At 42.4% G+C, this 19857-nt stretch overlaps 1 protein-coding gene across 1 annotated transcript in view; it reads right to left on the bottom strand.

The window, feature by feature from the left end:
* The window catches only part of SLC23A2 (solute carrier family 23 member 2), a 97237-nt gene that overhangs the window by 41822 nt on the left and 35558 nt on the right, over positions 1–19857 (bottom strand). Inside the window, exons 3-5 of the mRNA XM_006921620.3 lie at positions 12091–12189; positions 6426–6542; positions 4206–4363 (exon numbers count right to left, since the gene is read on the bottom strand). Coding sequence (XP_006921682.1) covers positions 4206–4363; positions 6426–6542; positions 12091–12189 — 374 coding nt within the window. The remainder of the gene's footprint in view (positions 1–4205; positions 4364–6425; positions 6543–12090; positions 12190–19857) is intronic.

Genomic DNA, 19857 nt, shown 5'->3' with positions numbered 1-19857 from the left:
TACAGGAAAAAGAATTTGGGGTTAAACTCCAGTCTCCGCCAACTCAATCTAAGTATTGCATTTTTCCATTCTGCTAAGTTTTATCAATAGCTAACTAGAGTTCAAAGCACCAGACTTGAGACTTTGAGGTATCATTGTACTCAGCGAGCACGCAGTGTGTACCAGGCCCCCAGAGCCCAAGGAGATGGAAGACGGGAGCTCTCTCCTCAGGGTGGACAACTCAGTTACACGCCAGGCTGCTGCACTGGCTACAATGACCCTTTTGCTGAAAACTTTACCTTTTCTCAGCAAAGGAAGGTTGTGTGTGTCTATAACAGGCCTGTGATGGCCAGGAGACGCTCCCCTGGGAGAGGCCACCCTACCTGCAGTCTTTTCGTTTGCTTAAGCGCTCACAGTGATGCCTCCAAAAGGCTCCTGGAGCAAAAGGCTGTAGGTGGCCCCCCAAACACAGCACCTACCACGCCTCAGGGAAGGTCAGCATGGCAGGTGAAGGGCAGGATCCTGGAGGGCCCTCCTTCACCCCCCAGCTCTGCAATGACACCTGGGGTCAGGGGCGGGGACTCTGGGAAACTGGGAGCTGTTACCAAGACTTAGTCTCTGTTGGGAAAGGCAAAGGCAGCCAAGGTGATGCATCCGCCGAGTCCTCCCTGCAGCTGAGAGGAGACTGCTGCGGGCTAGCACCCCTGCCCAGATCAGGGTTTCCAAGGCTTTATACTAATTCCTGGAACAGACCCAAGCGGTGGTGGGTGGGGCTGACATCACTAATCAAACAGAACCACAGATTGCTGAAACCTCATTCAAGGGAACTCAGTGAAGACTTGGTTGAAAGTGAGGACAGGAGAGCAAGGTCAAAGGGGAGGAGGAAGGAGAAAAAGGTGAGAGAAGGAGAAGGTGAAAGAAGCAGGTATGGCAGAAAACACCCACTCCCCTGCAGGCAGAGGCTCAGGGAAGCACTAAAGCCATGGAAGTCACACGAGTGGGGCTGAGACCCACAACCTCCATTTCAAAAGCAGTCACGGTCCCCGAAGGAAAGGAGCTATTACTCTCGTGCCAGGGGAGAAGTGCAGTGAAGGAAGGAGGGTCTGCGGCCTGCACTGGACCAGACGCATTTGTGTGGCCTCAGCCCAGCCCGTGGGAAACATGCCCCCGAAGGGGCGTTTGTGACATAGTGACATCTTATGTCAGCTGGCAGTCTGAGCTCGTGCTCAGGTCTGCAGAGGCACATGTCTGTGTTCCCTTCCTGGTTTCCCTATCGATTCTGGTTATTTTTATGGCATGAAACAGATGTCCAGAAACAGCATGCCCCTCTTCTCCAGGGTGCCTGTGTGAAATGAGGAGGGAGGAGGAGGGATGGCTTGGCCACAGCCAAATTGGGATGCTTACACTTTCTTCCTTTCTCTGCTCTAGACCTGCAGTTGTCTTAACTTCCTCAAAATAAAGGACCCATCCACACAAGCATGGACCGTGGTTGATCTTTACGTCCCAGGCAGCTGCTGTATCCAGTGTGATACAGTATCGGGTGTGTGGCAGGTGGTAGGCAAATACACAAAGAAGTGTACAGAACTTACACACAGCACCAATAAACCACTCTGAGTCGGAAAAGTCTGAAAATCTTAGAAATTGTGAAAGCTGACCATGAAAAGCTTTTTCTGCTGCTGCTCTAAGCCTAAGGGAATGAGTGCTGAACTGCCCTAAAACCACCCCCAAAAATCAGAAATGCACAGGCCATCGGCGATCCTATGGCTGAGATACTGGGAATAAACCCCACTCTCGGCTACATTAGCACTTCGCTCCTGCTCTGCCCCACCCTAACGTTCCCTCTGCTCCAACTGCTTTATTGGTTTACTGGATCCTGTTGTGACCAGGAAGCAAACAACACAAGCCTGTTAAAATGACCATCCACAGCCTGTGATGAGGGTCGGTGTTAGCATTTAGCAAAACTACAACACTTTTCATATTACTGATATTCTCTAACTTCCCAAACGTATTTTAGGATGTTTATAATAATCTGTAAAATCACAATAGGTCCATTAAAATAATGGCAAAATGTCATCCACAGGATACTTTAGGAAGAGTCTCCTCTCATTTTCACAAAAGGAAACAGAGCGGGAGAGGTCATCTGTCCAAGGTCATAAAGCTGTGCAGGTCCCTCTAACTTCTCATGCTCGCTTGTTCCACTCCCCCATGTGTGAAAGAGAAGAAACCATCATTTGCCACATACTGTAAGCCACTGCTTTACAGTGAGAACTGTTCATTCTGACTGCCCATGGGATTACAGGTTAGAATTAAAATATCCAACAACTTGATTTAACCAGGGTTGACAATGTGGCTGACTATGGTTGATCTTGGCGTGAGACCAGGATACGGCCACACACAATGTGTATTTTACCATAACAGACATCTTCATTCCCTCTTCAGATCAACCAACAATTCTGAACTATAGGCACTGCCCCAAATTCTGATAGTCTGGGCTATAAGCTCCTTAATGAACCAGCTGTTCAGGAAAAAACACATTTCCCCAGAGAATCAGTACCCTATGTAAGGATCCTGAGTCAGCCAACAAAAGATTTTTAGTACACTCCGGATTTGAAATACAGAGCCTTGAATACCATATCAACAGAATAAAAGATGCTGCCAGTCAAACTTAACTACCTGGCTCTAAAAAAATGGATCGAGTCCTCTTTGGAATGCGCAGAACACATCTCCTTCCTCTAGCAGGTCAATGATACCCCTCCCCATCCCTTCAGGTCTCCTGAGGAGACCCTCCCTTCTAATGTAAGGGATCTGCTCAGTGCAGTGGCTGCAGGACAGAGCTGGGGTTTTGAGAACTCCAAGAACTGGCCAGCGCCCACAGCCTCCAGTCCACGTGACTTCCTTCCATCAGCAGACCTGTAAGGGAGCCACCACTTCCCTTCCCAAGGTGGCGTCCATGCGCCAACCAGAATGCCCTAACGCTGCTCACAGTTCTGCCTATGTTCTCCTGTCCCCCAAATTACGGGCATGCCTCCTGAGGTCCCTGAGGATTCTGAGTCATTGGAATACAGTCCATGACGCTCAAGCCTTCTGTAGTCAACTTGTTCCCCCAACGAGAAGGCAAAGCCCTTCCTCAGACTATAACAGAGCAAAAGAGAACTCACATGCTTACTCTGCTGCCCTTCCCTTGAGGACAGTCCTGTCTCCACAGGCCCTACTCTGTGAGCAGAGCCCCGGGGTTAAGGAAGAGGCTGCAGTGTGAAGAGGGCGGAAGAAGGGACAGGAGAAGACAAAGCAAGTCTGCAGGAAGTGACAGAAAAGAACCGTTCCCTCCCTTCCTCGGCCAGCTCCACACCCATTTAAGCTGGGGGCAGGGAGGCAAAGGTGAATAAGCTAGAGGCCTGGAACCAAGGAGGGGAGCACAATCCAGTGGGAAAAGACACAAAAACGAAAAAAGACAAAGGAGAATAAGAGCCACAGTAGAAGAACGTACACAAGACGCATGTGTGGAAATTCAGAGGCGAGAACAAAGGAGGCTTGGGGAATCAGAGGTGCTTCACAGACGGGGAGAGACAAGCCAGACCAGCAGGGTGAGCAGGGTGTACCAGGCTGCTGGGGAGCACAAGCACAGGAGGATGGAACAGCTGGGCGGCCCAGGGAGGAGCTCACCCCAGGGTGAGTGCAGGAGAGGGGACAGCAGGGTCAGAGGCATGGCTGGAAGGGTAGGGGGACAGGCGGCGGGTGGACAGAGAGCAAAGAAGACTACAGGGGGGACACACCGCTTTTAAACAGAGACCAGGGCTACAGCCCGGCAGCACTGAGGAAGATGCGAATGTTGGAAAGATGGCACAAGGGGCAGGTGCACAGAGTGGAGCAGGGAAAGTAGCCCTGGAGGCAAGGAAACCAAGTGGGAACCTCCTGGAACAGTCCAGGCCTGAACTAAGGAAAGGGGGTGGGAGGGAGTATTGGAGAGAGAACTTGCCCTGCCAGCTAGTGGATGGAAGGGGCGGAGAGTGAGTCTGAGTCTCCAGCTTGCAGAGCTGGCTGGGAGGTAGTGCCATCCGCCAAGAGAAGAAACATGGTGGAGGTTGGGGGCAGGGAGAGGGGGGAGTTAGTGGGGGGCGCGGTTAACTAGGAAACCCTCCCCAACTCCAGTCAGTGGTCCTAGGTGATCGGCATTGCTAGGTGCCTTCCAGGGGCTTCAGTGTCTCAATTTAGTACCCCAATCTCACCTGCATCCAAACGTTGTCTGCAGTAAAGTTGTGATTCCCACGCAGAAGAAAATGGTCCCGATGAGCTGGCTGGTGGCCCACTGGTCGTACCCCACACACATGGCATCGGCCAGCAGAAAGGGCACCGCGATGGTGCCGCTGAAGCATGTCAGGTAGTGCTGCAGGTGACGGAGAGGCAGAAGGGGAGACAATAAACCATTCCTCATTTTCTGGTGGTTCTACCCTAATTCCCTATCTCAACGTACGTGAAGAAAGTACACACATATTAGATACCAAATCATATTTCTTTTTCAGCATTTCTCCTTTCCATTGCATTTCCTTGTCTTATAACTCTCACCTGGTATTATTACTTATTGCTCACATGAATCTAGGCAAGCATAAAGAAGTACTCAATACAAGCACTGGTAATATTTTACTTATACGACTTACTGAGATTATTTGCTTTTTTCCCAAATGCTTTCCAGTAGCAATTGATAAAATCATAGGTCCTTCTCCTCTGACCTATTAACATGAATTGTACTGTGCTGAACCATCCCTGAAATAAACCCTAGTCAGTCTTGCCATATCTTTCTTCTGAGATTTGATTTGCCAATATTTTACATAGAATTTTACATCTGTATTCTTGAGATAGTCAACTTTTTTTTTTTTTTTTAATTCTCTCAAGTCTGGGGATTAAAGTTCATTACATAGAGTGTCTTCCATCTTTTTCTATGGTCTGGCATTTGACAACAATCGGGGAAGGGTTAAGGGCATACCAGAGCTGTGGGGATGCTCCAGGAAGAGCCCGTCACACTCTTCCTTTGGGGGCCCCTTTGGGAGCCCCGCCTCTACTCCCTGAGACCCTGGCAGGACATCTGCAGCAATCCCTGCTCACTTCCTTTTCTGCTTGTTCAGTTTCTACTTCTTTTCCTGCTTGTTCAGTTTCTACTTCTGTTTCTACTTTCCTTTCCAATAGTTCCCCATTTCTGCTCCTGTTTGCCAAAATGTGTTGCTTGCAGCCCCTAAAACCCAACTACATAACACTAATAGGTGTTTTATGCAGGAAAAAAACATTCCCACCTAGGACTTCTCAGAGCTGCTCACAAGCTTACAAACACTATATTAGGAAGGGCATGATGCATACAGGGTTTCCCAATCCCATTTGACCAGGGAAGACTTCTTCTGGAAACAAATATAATATAAACATTTTAAAAAGCAAGTTTCTTGAATCTGGTTCGGGATGCTCGATCCAAGGTAAAGAAAGCATCCACCAAAACCACTCAGCTCCTTTAGTCACAACTCCCCTTTTATTAGGTTACCCAGTGCTTTGAGAGCTAAAGGGGGTGGGGTGGGGGCTGAAAACAGGACCAAAACATCACTGTCAGCAAGTACAGCCTCATCTCCAAGTGAATAAACCTATGTCGGCACTGAGACTGTCTCAGAAGCTGAACTACCCCAGGTTGAACTGATCATTCAAATCTAAGAAAGGAGGAATGGCAAATCAGACTTCCGAACAGAGTCAACCAGAGTAAACACAGGCCAGGGGTGTGCGTCCTGGAAAAGAGCTTCTCATCGCGTGTCCTTTCCCCTGAAGCCCACTTCAATCTGTAAGTGGGAAAAAGGTGCCAAAAGATGGGGGAAAGTACCAAAGATGAGGAGCCCTGCAGAGACTGTCACTATGTGTCACTTCCCGCCCCATCCCCCAGGCCGTCCCCTCTCTGCTCCCCTGGCAGCTTCCCTGCTCTGCTCCCACTGGAAGCTGCAGCAGAAAAAAACAGCTGCTGTCACGACTAAGTTTGTCTTCCTTTAAAAACAGGACTGAAACCTCCCATTTGTCCTGGACAATATGGTACTTCTCAGTGTAACCCCTATTCCATGACGAAGGGACCGCGATTATGGACTGGTTAACTAAGGAATGAGAGCTGAAAATGAACTCTTTACTCTGCTCCTCCTCCCTCTATTCTTCCTTCTTTCTGTGTCTGTGATCTTTGGCCCTTCCCTCCACGTCACTTCCTTATTCCCTGGACGTTTTCCTTCTTTCATTCCCTGGTTAACCTACTCCTCCTGTCGTTTTCTTCTTTTCACCATGATGAAATCGACATGAATCACCACTCATCATTCTCAAGAGAGTTAATTTATAGTGAAGTCATCAATAAATAAAAATCGAAATTGAATTTTAAAAAATCCAGACAGATAATTCAAGTATCTGCTGGTGGTTACACCCTAAAGGAAGCATTTTACCTGCAGGCCCAGAAATATGCACAGGTACCAGGGAGGCACGTCTTCTATGGTGTAAATCATGTCCGATCTCTGGGGGTCTAGGCTGCCAGTGCTGTCCAACGTCTCAGCCAGAGAGCTCTGTGAGCGAGAGGGACAAAATCGTTGTTTAATAAAAGCACAAACTAAAACTCAGCTAAGTACAGGCCACTCTTACTCAAAAAAGACTTTATAAAGTGGCTGCCGCTCTCCTGTAAAATAAGCCTTGGCTACGTTTAACAGAATGCTAAAGCCTCTCACTCAGTGGGACACCCAGTCTTCAGAGTTTGGGAGTTCCGTTGCACTGACTCACCCCCAAGAGCACCCAGCTTGCTCACAGCTTCTCACCAAGCCTTGGGACTGCCTGTGTGGAAAGGATGCTCTCAGGTTGAGACCACAGAGTGATACCTTGGCATAATCAGTCCTTGAGTGGTACCCCAAATGAAGAAATAATATAAAATGCTAACCACTTTCTAACAGAGAACATTAATCTGCCCATCCTACCCTATCCCGTCCCTGTAATGAGAAAGATCTTTGTGCCTGAAAATAAAGCCTTACACCCTTCTACCAAAACACTATTGCTCGGACACAATGCTGAGTGGAAAGAACAAAATTTAAAAGTATATAGATACGCGACGACAAATTATATTTTTAAAAAACAGACTAAAATGTATTTATACTTTAGTGGGCAATTTTTTTTTCTTTTTCTCCCCTGCTATTACTAAAGATTTTTTTAAATGTTAAGTGTCGCATGCTTTTTAAGCCAAAATCCTCACCGAAGACCAGACATCTTAGGTTATAGTCCAGACTTTCCCAGTCGGCATCAACATCACTTCTGACCTCATCCAGTGCCTGAGCCACACAGAAAATTCAAAGTAACTTCGTGTTCCCCAGTGGAGCCTCAAAATTGCTGATTTCTAAAACCCTATGAACAATTTCTTGGAATCTGAGATGTGCATTTTTTAAAAAAATCTTTTACAATCTAACAAGTGAAGTGCCTACCAGGAAACAAAATTAAAACATGTTCCACAAAAAAGATGACGACGGACGACATTCTGACTCTTGACCTTATCTAGCCAATTTGTGTCCTCTTATCAGATGGATTTGGTCCCTAGAAAGATGCTGACTCCATGTGTTTATCACTCAATTTTCCATGCAAGGGCATTGGGGATTTAGGGACCAAATACCCTTGAATGAAAGAAGTGACGCAACCCAGGCTCACTTTCTAAAGCCTAATGGTAAATATCTGATGTAAGTTGATATTTGATCTGATCCAAATGTGACTTGAATATGACCTTTCCAGAACTTTTTCTTCCATTCAAACAATAGATATTGGCACAATTGCATGGTTGAAAAGGTTAAAATAGATTATGTGCCTTTTTTAAAAAATGTGTTGCTTGGAGTGGTAGAGAAAGTACATGTATGTGAGGAATTTGATACGTGGTGATACACAGTAAAGAATTAACTCAGCAGGTCTGGATGTCCAAAGCCTACACATTTCAGAAAAAGGTTTGGCCCTTGCGAGCACCGGGGCAGTAACCTCTGAGCTCTTGGAACATCCTTCCTCTTAAGGGTGTATTTGTTTACCTGAAGCCTTGGACTGCCCCAGTGTGTGCTAATGATGCGATCTGTGGTGGGGGCCTTGGGCTGTGAGGCATCAGTCTGACCTCTGGAGGGACCTCCGTGACTAAGGTCAGCCACACAGTGGTCAGCCATACCTACATGACTGATCCCCAAAATAAAGCCCTAGACACCAGAGCCCCCGTGAGCTTCCCTGGTTGGCAACACTCCTTGAGTGCTGTCACTTCACACATTGTCTTTGGGAAAATAAGGTGCTGCCCACACAACTGCACTGGAAGAGAACTGAAAGCTTGTGCTGGTGTCACCTGTACTCTTCCCTACGTGCCTCTTTCCACTGATTCTGATCTGTATCCATTCTCTGAAATAAGCTGTAACCATGAGTGTTACAGTTTTTCTGAATTCTTTGAATCCTAAGCAAATCCCTGAACCTGATTTGAAAATGCCGAACTTGGGTCCTGGAAATCTCTGGTGACCATTTTGCTGACATGATGCAACTATGAATACTAGACTCTCTATACAAAGGACAATTCAATACCATCATGTTATCTACAGTCTTACAAGTAGGGAGTATGGCTGCTCACAACGTAACGAAGAGAAATAACTGCAAATAGATACAGTAACACTACGATTAATAGACTAGTATGACCTGTTACAATAATATTGTGAGCAATATTATTCTAATAATTCCAAAATAGCTAGTTTTAATTACTGTTTTAATGAACAGAAATTTAAAGAGTGAATCTGTCCTCTCTCAGGCTAAAATTAAGACGTGTAAACACACACACACACACACACACTCTCTCTCTCTCTCTCTCTCTCTCTCTCTCTCTCTCTCTCTCTCTTTCCCTCCCTCCCTCTCTCAGTAATGAGGTGGTTCTACAACACAGCAATGGAACTAATGTAAATGTTCACAAATGGCATTAAGATGACATTGAGTAGGGAACTGTGTGGTCAAGGGGATCAATTAACTGTCAGACAATGCCACATTGCCCTTCCTTGAGACAGAAGAAGGAGCACGTTTGGTCACTGGGAGCTAGGGTACTACATTCAGTTATCACTGCATGAACAATATGAACCATTTTTAAAAACTGCCAAAACAAGAACCTCCAAAGGCAAGGTTTCTTTAAAAGAGGACTGCATTAATAGTTTAACAATGTCATTTAGAAAGACGTTTACATCTTATTCTATGGTCTGAAATAATCTAAAGAACAAGGAAATTGCCTGTCCTTCATAGATTAGTGAACTCAGAACTCAGTTCTCTGGTTGGAGCCTCTTAAAGTCATTAATAACCTTCCTGATCTCATCTATGGTTATTTATCTAGTCTAGCACTTTGAGGGTTCATTGCAGTGCTTCTTCTCTAGGAAATAATTTCCTCTAGAGCAGGAGTCAGCAAACACTTTCTGTAAGGGTCTATATAGTATCTTAGGCTCTGTGGGCCATAATGGGTCTGTCATAAGTGCTCAACTCTGCCACTGTAGTGCAGAAGAACTTTAGACAATAGTAAACAAATGAGTATGACTGTGATCAAAAATAATTTTATTTGCCAGATTTGGCTTGCAGGATGTAGCTTGCCAACCTCTGCTATAAAGTTTCAAATTGATCATTATAAAGTCACAGCTAATATTCTCTTATACATTTCTTATACCTCCATCAGTTTTTTTAAAGAACCAGCTTTTGAGTTCCAATTAAACATGGTAGATGAACCACTTTTCATTTTCGCTAACTCTTAAAAGCTCAAAGAAGGAATAAATATGACACAAACCTAGAAGGATGAAGAGGAACAGGAGAAAGAAAAATGAGATTCATATATTTCTGGAATATGTAAAGCATTCACATGAGTTGTGATCCATTTGAGAGAGAACGAATCTACAACCTGAGTGCTTATAGAAGGAGAGTATAAAGAAGTGAGCTGGCTGACCAACAGAAGCCCAGAAAGGTTCTATGCTTGAAGGTACAAGAAAGAATGGGGATGGGAAGAAGATAGATTTTTAACTCCACAATCCAATCAGACATCCTCTTGCCTACTGCTGTCCTTATTCTTCAAGACACACAAGGTACTGTTTGAAGAATATAAACCAGAAAGACTTCAGATTCAGGGATACGATGTGGGCTTAAATGCAAACATGAACGGTGGGATCCTCGTCTGCTTCCAGAGCACCAGAAGCCGGGTTACAGAGGGAGGAGGAGACCAGAAAATTCTTTTCTAGAGGAACTGTGGGAGGAGACCAGAAAATTCTTTTCTAGAGGAACTGTGATCGGCCCTAGAAACAATACGTTGCATCTGGACCCCACAGTGACAAGACAGCTTTCCACCTGGTTGTTCGGGGGCAAGGCCCACCAGTAGACAAGCTTCACTCACATACAATGACCCAGCAATCCTATTTTTTATTACTTCACAACCCTGGGACAATGAAGGAAGCCTCTAAAAGAGCCAAAGAAACAGGAAATAAGGCCAATGGAGAAGAGAACATGTTAAAAATAAAAAAGAAACCTGTATCTTCACAAAAATAAAAATATTTTGAACCTAGGAGAAAAAGAGACGTCATTTTAAAAAGCTTTAATTAGTAAATAAAAACAAAAATAAACCGTAAAAGGTCTCAGAAACTAAAATCAAGACAGAAAAAAAATTCAAAAGGGCTAAAAGTCAAAGATATTTCCCCAAAATAACAGAAATAGAAGTATAGAACAAAGAAAACAGAATATAGGAATAATAAAGAAAAAAATTTCCAAGAACTAAAAAACATGTTTACAAATTAGAAAGACCCACTAAGTACTCAGTGAATTAATGAAAAAATATTCAGATATTTTGAAAACTCAAAACCATCAATTGTATTAAGGAAGACCTTAAAACAGAAATGTAAAGACAAAGGGAAATAAAACATGAGTTGGCAGAATTTGGACAGAAGTAGAAGAAAAAAAAATGAAAGTGCTAAGAGAACAAGAGAAAAAAATGACATGAAAAAAGAAGGGTCACAGACTAGAAATGAAAAAAGAGAATACAATGTAAGAGGAAAACAAAATTAGAGAAAAGTGATAGCTAGAGACGGCCGCCAGAGGAGATCCAAAATACACACAGAGCCCTCAAACAAGAAACCCAGAAGAATAGACTAGAACAAAAAATAAAGATATAATTTAAGGCAGCTTTTTTTAAAGTAACAGGAGCTTTGATGTTAAATATTGGAAGTGCCAGAAAAAACTGACCCAGAATGGTCAGCATCAAAGCATATCTAAGTAAAGTTATTGAATATCAAAGATAAATAATCTGTAAGATAGGCAAAAAAGATCAAGACATTGATAAGAAGAAAAAGACTGGCTTGATTTCTTCACAGCCACATAAATATCAGAAAATGGGAGAGCAGCAACTACAAGGTATGATTCAATTATTTTCTTAGCTTTGTATAATTTTCGCACATGTTAGGCACGGTGGTAGAGACAAAGGAAAAATAAATCCAGGCATCTGGACCATCTTTGGGCGCAGCTCTCTCCTGTCGAGATGGGAAGAGGCAAAAAAAGATTCTCCCAAGTTAGTGTGTGATTTCCATTGCTTTGGTCAAAGAGTTTTGTCAAAGGCACTTTCATAACTCTACAAAAACTACTTGCTGGTTTCACTCATTCCTTTGGTCACTGGTATGTAGTGTGTACCAGACAATGCTAATCACTTTACATGTATTATTTCATTTAATTCTCACAACAGCCCTAAGACGAATGCTGGTATGTTTAGTCTCATTTCAGAGGTGAAGCAACTGATGCCCAGAGTAATTCCTGCAGGGTGTGTCACAGAGCCCCCAGACCCAAACTCTTAATCACTTCCCTCTGGCATCCTGGCTAAGGCTTTAATAAATATATAAAGAACTCTTATATAGGACTCGCCTTATCTGCCATGAAGACAAAAATTAGTAACTTCTATTCCTCATCACTCCTTTTATTTCCATTATAAAAAGAACACCCACATACAAACCCACACCCACTCAGGAGGGTAGACACGAAACCCCAGATGAAGGACACAGCTCCTGCATGGGACCTGAGACGGTGGCGGTGGGGAGTGGGAGGGGTGACATAAGTGGATACCTTTTCTGCGATGCCGTTTTCTGTCGTGTAAATCGCCATAAGCTCGGTGTCTTCATTGTCTTGTTCACCACTGGATGTGGCACCTCCATTTATCACCACCTGAAGAGAAACACTCCATTTAGAGGCTGTTTCACCATATACCTCTCTGCTGTATGGAAATATTTTCCCCTAAAGTCTTCTGTAGTCCTCATAAGAGACAAAAACTGTACATTTTTAACCTAATGAATTAGCCAAGTTTGGGGAGTTCTTAAATGAAACTCCCAACCAACATGTGCTTCATCAGTGACCTTGCATGTGTTTTTGATGGAGGAGAAACATACCGCATGACCCAGGGAGGGAGACCAGGAATGGAACGTCCAAAGAAACTACAAGGAGTAGGATCCCCGGCACCCTCCAGTGGCAGGAAAGGCTTGGCTGATGGCCCAAAAGCTGCTGTTTGAGTGGGAAAGAGGCATCCTGAGCTGACTTGGTTAAGATTCCTTTCCAAGTAAAAGCCTGATGATAACGATGTCTACTGTGTCATCCCTACAAGGAGGAAACGTGCTAGTTACAGCACTCACGCACTGCCATTCACCTAACTTACTAATGATGCCTCCCTAGGAGGTGCACAGTGGCCATGAGTACTGCTGCCTGTCTTGAAAAAAATAATACAGAAAATAATATACGTATGAATAATAGCACAACTACATTTTTAAAATATATATATTAAAAAAGGCAAAGTATATAAAAAGTTTAAATTCTGGTACTGTAAATTACAATAAAGAGAAGTAAAAGACAAGTGATTGCCTAAGAGAACATACAGTGTAACACATAACAAAAGATTAGTATTAAAATTTCATAAAGAACACCTGCAAACCCATAACACGAACAATCCAAGGGCAATCCAAGGCACAGGGTAGTATACAATTCACAGAAAATAAACTGCAATGTCCGACAAAACACACAAAAAGCTATTCGATCTCATCGAAAATTATAGAAATGACCATTAAAATCTCATTTTTTAACATAATTAGAGAAAAATTTTAAGGTGAATCTGGTACTGACCAAGGTAGGTGTGAGGTAAAAGCTACTCTAAGTTATTAGAGAGATTATGCTCTAGGTGGAATGGCCTTTGTGAAAGGCAACTAAGCACTGGGATTTAAAACGGGCCTTTTCTTGGAGCCAGCAATTACACTCATAGAAACCTATCCTTCAGAAATATCCATGCAAGTGGTATGTACATTCAAGGTTAACGCCTGCGGCATGATTTAAAATGCTGGATACTCGGAAACAACCTAAATGTTCATCGAAAAGATAGACATTTTTACATTATGGTGTATCCACTTCAAGAATAATATTCACCCAATAAAAATAATAAAACTGGTGTACAGACAAAGAAAGAACTCTAAGAAATACTGCCCCCCAAAAATCACAAAACAGTAAGCCTAGAATTATCTTACTAGGCTAAAAACATAAAATAAAATTTTAATAACCTCCCTGCTTGGTAAAGGATCCAGAAAAGTCACAAACTAGGATGAAAGTTCTCCCAGGGAAAAGAAATAAGGCTGGGCACCTTTCATTTTTCACTCCCAAACATTCTTTAGCATTTAGATCTTTTATAACCAGTATCAGTATGTATGTGTGTTATTCATATATTGCTTTTTAAAATGAATAAAAAAGATGTACACCAAAATATTAACAGTAGCTGTCTTTAATCAGAGGGGCCATTTTTGCTTTCTTTTTACCTTTATATATGTCGGTAATTTTCTATAATGAGGACAATTTATTTTTACAACATGAAGAAATTAAAAAGACCAAAGATTCAAGCAGTGTAGCATGGATTGTGCGGGTCCAGAGAGATTTAATGCACTCATTTTTGTAGTTGAGGAAATCAGGCCAGGGAAAAATTTAATTTCTCATTCAAGGTCACAGACATTATAACTCAAGTCTGAAGCTAGTTTTAAAGTAAGCCAACTTCCCAATTAACTGGTACATAATTCTTACAGGGCAAAATTTTCTTATATCATCAAATAAAGAGTTACTTTTAAAACTATCTCTAACATGTTGCAGCTTTTTATGCAAGCCAGTTGGGTTTGTGGCATTTGTTTGTAAAACTAGCTGCCAGCAGGCTACAGGTTCCCAGCCAAGATCAAGTCCACAACACAAAACTCTAACTTACTATTAGAACCATGCTCCAAGTCTTATCACAGCAGCACTCAACTCACTGAGAAGCCAAGAGGTACAAACACTCAGGATGAACTGACTTAAAACAGTGTTTAGTTACTAAATCATCAGAGAAACCCAAAACTGATTTAAAATCCTGTCCCAGCTAAGAGTAACCTTCGCCCACGTTCATCACCAGTTGCCAAAGGGAGCAAATGCTTCATCGAAACAGGGCTTCTTTTTGGGGTGATGAGAAGGTTTGAGAACTAGACCGAGGTGATGGTTGCACACATTGTGGATATGTTCAATGTCACTGAACTGTTCACTTTTATATTGTTAATTTTGATGTGTAAATTTCACCTCAATATTTTTTAAATCTATGTATGTGGCACCAAAGAGGAAATTTTGGAAGGAGTTAGCAACTCCCACTCCTCCCCTTAGTAATTCTATTCACACACACAAATAAGTACTATAAAATGCAGATGCTCCTCAGGCTAGGAAAAGGCTCACATAGTCTTTCAACAAACCCTGTTTGAGCACCTGCTGTGCTCAGGCAATGAGGATGCAATACTCTCTCTGCCCAACGGGGAGTTCCAACCAGAGTGGGTGCAGGGTTAATTCTGACTGAACGCAGAATGCATCAGGGCACCAGAGAGTAAAACTCTAGTTTGTTTTACTACAACTTTTCCTCTGGTTTATTAAGTGAGCTATTCTGATAGTCTTTTTTTTTTTTTTTAAATTTAAAATTTAAAATTCAAATGTTACAATCAGTTCTTCAAAAAAGACATAAACTTTAAGAGAAAAAGACAAAAAATGTTCCTGACACTATCAAAGCTTCACATCTTTGAATCTCTAAATATTATTTCAACTGGGAAATAAAAGATGTCTTGGAAAGCTTTCAAACTTAATAAAAATGGGTTTTCTTTTGTGTTATTAATAGCATCACAGATAACAGAGGAGAATCTTGGCATCTTTCGTCTCAGGAAATTGATCAAGTTTTTATAAGAATACATATATCAGATTTAAAAAACCTTTGGGAACAAGTAGTCCTTTCTCCCCTCCAAAGTATTTAAAACCAAACTTGTGGCTTTAAAATTTCCCCCCAAACTAATATTATACAATCACTCAATCAGCTATGAAAGCAGATTTTCTCTGCCTACATTTATCCAGTTGATTTTGTCTCCAATATTGAGGGCTATGTTGCCTTAGGGTATAGGAGTCTCTATTGCTATTGCTCAATAAACAGAATGTATTTGTTGCTTTATTTCATCTAAGTTAAGACAATAATGCTTAAAGTGTGTGTTTCTGAATAATAATCCTGAAATGGTCAAATGTACAGGAAGCAGGAGTGTAACAGGAGCAATAGCCACCGAGTGACTCGCTGAATGCCAATATCACAATAATGCCAATTTAAAGTAACGATGGAACGAGTAACTTGTTTACTCAAACACAAGTTAAAGTGAATCGGGGGCTGTGGACATCTGTAAGGTGAAGGCTACAAAGTACCTGAGAAACCCCATTCCTCTGATCAGAGGGTTCAGAACTTAATTTAGCATCTACATAGGTATAATCCACCTTCCACTGTCATGTGTCCAGTAGCTAAGTGAACCAATTTATACTAACACAGTCTTTTTCCAAGTAGTAATAAAGTTCCCCAAATTAACTGCTTTCTATTCTTTTAATAAAAAGGTAACACACTATTCTCACTCTATACACGCACGCGCGTGCGCGCACACACACACACACGGAGGATTATATCCACTGGTATCCATATCTACTCCATAATTAAAATGTGCTTTAAATAAAGAAGAAAGATATCAAGATTAGTATTTCCCATTCTTTAACTCAACTGCCTTTTTAATGAACATAAAATTTACCAACTACTTTCAATATCATTTGAAATCTCAAACTACCATAAAAAATAAATCAAAGTGAGTATAATACAACATATGCTAAACCTATAGAGCTTGTCAGTCTTAGATTGACTCCCCGCAAAAAGCAGCTGAAGACCTAAGGTAACACTAGCAACACACAAGCTGATGGAGGCAGCAAAGCCCCTAATCTTGCTTTCAGTGCCTCTTTGAACTTAACAGCCCCCTGGGGAACACCCAGTGGTCACATGCAAGCAAAGTCATCTGGAGTAACCAACATTGCTGCCGAAAACATGGCTCCTTCACCTGCGCTACACAGTCTGTGTCTTCTTGGTACAGCCTAATAAATTAACTTCTTCAGCTGTCTCAGGGCGGGGGGCAGGGGGAGGGACCGGGGAGTCCTGGGGCTGCAGCAGCCAGAGCAAGCTCAGGATTCTGGTGTGTCTCTGGAGCCTGTCCCCCAGCACAACTTGCTGTTCGAGAAGAGCCAGAAGGTGGCTCATCTCTCCCTATTCCTGGCACCTAACCTAATGAGCTGGGTGGATTGTCACAGGCCCACACTCAAAACCATTTTTTGTATGTGCTCCTGCTCCCACACGTGTCCCATGACGGTGGTGATGGTGACAGCTAACATTTGGCTGGGCAGAGACTTATGTCAAGCAACGGGCTGGACACTTCATCAAACATCTTCCCTTTAAGGTGATATTTACAAGAACTTAACTAGAGAAGTCCCTGTGGACCCCCATCCACAAACTGATTCCAAAACAGATCCCAAGGGTACCTAGCGGGTTCCGGCACTTCTCCCAAAAGGGGACACTTATCTTCCATTCTTCCCAGGAGGTAACACTTTATAGATGACAAGGTAAATTTCTGATAGGTAAAGAATATATAAGGGATACAAACCAACAAGAAAAAGGTCAACATCCCAACAGGAAAATAAGGAAATAGAAACAGCTCCTGAACATTTGAAAAGATGCTCAATCTCACTCCCACAACCGCAAATTAAAACTATAACAGAAAACTTTTTCCAACTATTAAATTGGTCACAACCCCATTCTGACTCACATTCCACTGGCACGCCTGCAGGAAAGCAGGCGCTCACGCACTGCTGATGGCAATGAAATGACCTCAACAGGGCACACTTGGTGGTGACCCTCAACTTAGCAAGGCATGCGCCCTCTGCCCAATAGTCCCATTCCTGGAAATTCGTCTTTTTATTACATCTGAGTGAAAGGACCTGTGTACAAAGTTAGTCACTGCAGTGCTAATGTAACAGCAAAATAGTGGAAACCATCTAGATTGTCTATCAAATGGAAATATTTAAATAAATTATGGTACATCCGTATCAGAGATGCTCTGCAGTTACAGAGAGAATGAGGGCACTCTATATTCTGACATAGGGACGTACAGAACATCAGCCACGGTATATTAGTAAGTAAAAAAAGAGCAGGGCTACAGACATAGATATTTGGATATACACGTGTGTGTGTAAAAGGAGACGAAGAATGCATTTGCTTACATATTCACAAGCTATTTCTAAAAAGTGGTGTGTATGGAGAATTGGTGTGTACGAGGCCAGGCAAGGGACTTTTCACTCTCTTATATACTCTGTGTACTCTTAAATTATGAATCATATGACTATCTTACCTGGTGTTTAAAAAAAAAAAGAATTTAAACTTCAACTCCCTTTAAGGAACAATTAACAAAATTATAGTACATCCATTAAGTTAAATACCAGTCTGCTGCTAAGGAGGGCAAGGCAAAATACATTCAAACTTTCTGGGAAAGAGGTCCAAGATATCTTGTTAAATGCAGTAAAAAGCAGGTTACGGAACAGTCTGCAGAAGCACCAGCCTGTTTACAAACACACATAATGGCAAGAGGAGTATCCTTTCTGCCTTACAACCATGCATCATGTGGGACCTTTTCCTGATTCTCATACCCCCCTTTCCAGGTGAGAGCGGGTCTCCTTCCATCTGGATCCCTTCTTTCCTGGTTTCTATGAATGTGGCTATAATAGGGATGATCCTTCAAGGAGATGGGATGGAGCAAAAAAAGATTCCTCCCCCATCACAGTGTAACTTCTAATGTTTTGGTCAAATAGCTTTGTCAAGGCATTTTCACATTTTAGCTAAACTAACTACTAGTTTCTCCTTATTCTCTTACTCACTGCACATTTCACATGTGTCAGATACCATGTTAATAAATGTACATATATTTCTTCATTTAATCCTTGTAACAACCCTGAGACAGATGCTATGTTTATTCCCATTTTACAGATGAGGAAACCGATGGCCAGAGAGCTCAAGTAATCCCCTCAGGGTCTGAGACACACACATTAGCATCAAGACCTTACTCCAGACCTCAAGCTCTTCCCTCCAGCATCCTGACTGAGGCTTTAAAAATTATCTAGACAGTCACTCCCCACCCTTTGTGGCCCCAGAAAATGCCTATCATAGGAGTCACAGAGGACTGTTTCCTGAAGCCTGATGCATCTGTACAACAGTTGATGGCAGTGATCCCTTTTCAGACCCCCTATCTGCCCTTCTGCATCACTGTTCTCTGGTTCAAAAAGCATGGTGGAGATGCAGGAGGGAAGTGCAACATTTATTAATTGCCTACTGTGTATATGAACTGATGTTGATATGTATGATCTCATTTACTCCTCAAACATCTAATACGGACAAGGAGGCTAGAGCTCCAAGCATGAGTAGGTGCACAGGTTCTCACAGGTATCGAGGGATAAACTGAGACTTATACTTAAGGTCCTAGATCCAAGCCCATATTCCCACAATATGAAGTTGTTCTCCACAGATGGAGCCAGAAGAGCCATCCCCTACCCCGGGGCTATCGATAATGGCAGGCACAGCGCTGATCCCCGCCTCGCTTTCTGCCACCTTCGTGTAATTGGCCTTAACTCCAACTGCATGAAAGAAGCTGCGTACTGTCATTTCCAGGAAGCGTTCGAGATCTTGCTTCCCAGCAATTATCAGTTCATCTCAAATAAACTCTTGATAAAAATTCTCCACAGATTTGGACATTTACATCGACAGAGTGGAAACATTAGATCCATGATTTGCTATTATGTCATAATGACAAGGTATGTGTTCAGTGGCACTGATATGCCAGGATATAATATGAAGTTAAAGAGCCTTATAAAGCAGATTGTTTGTGTGTGTCAGAATTTTATAAAAGAACACCCAAATATTTGTTTCACCTCTGGAAAGAAATACACCAAAATATTAGGATGTTGTTTTTCTGGCTGATAGGACTTTCAATGATTTGGGGTTTTCTTCCTCATTATAGGATTATGTTTTCTAAATTTTCTACAATGAATGTATTTCTTTTGTAAATGAAGTTATACGAATAAAAAAATGACAGAAAACAAACGTGCGAACTATTAAAAAAGATAGAGTGAAAGAACACATTGGTTTTCCTGCTATTACCATTTCATTCTGACAATACATCTGCACCATGAAGCCTGGGGAGAAATATAGATGCTTTAAAATATGTAAAATTAAAGGAGGCGGGAGAAACAACCAAGTAATTCCTACCAGACAATCTCCCATAGCCTATCTTCCTCTTAGATTGCTTGACTAAACCCCAACAGGAAATCAGCTATTTCTCCAACAGAATTTGGGATTAGATTACAGTAAAGAAATTTATCGGAATTATCTTCCTTCTAATTGTTAAAGCTCAGGAGCCTGCCTACCTAGCTTAGGGGAACACAAGTTAGGAGTGAATGAAAAATTTA

This window comes from Pteropus alecto, unplaced genomic scaffold (assembly GCF_000325575.1).
Source record: "Pteropus alecto unplaced genomic scaffold, ASM32557v1 scaffold45, whole genome shotgun sequence".
In the NCBI taxonomy this organism is placed as follows: domain Eukaryota; kingdom Metazoa; phylum Chordata; class Mammalia; order Chiroptera; family Pteropodidae; genus Pteropus; species Pteropus alecto.
This window is presented reverse-complemented; position numbering and strand designations above follow the sequence as displayed.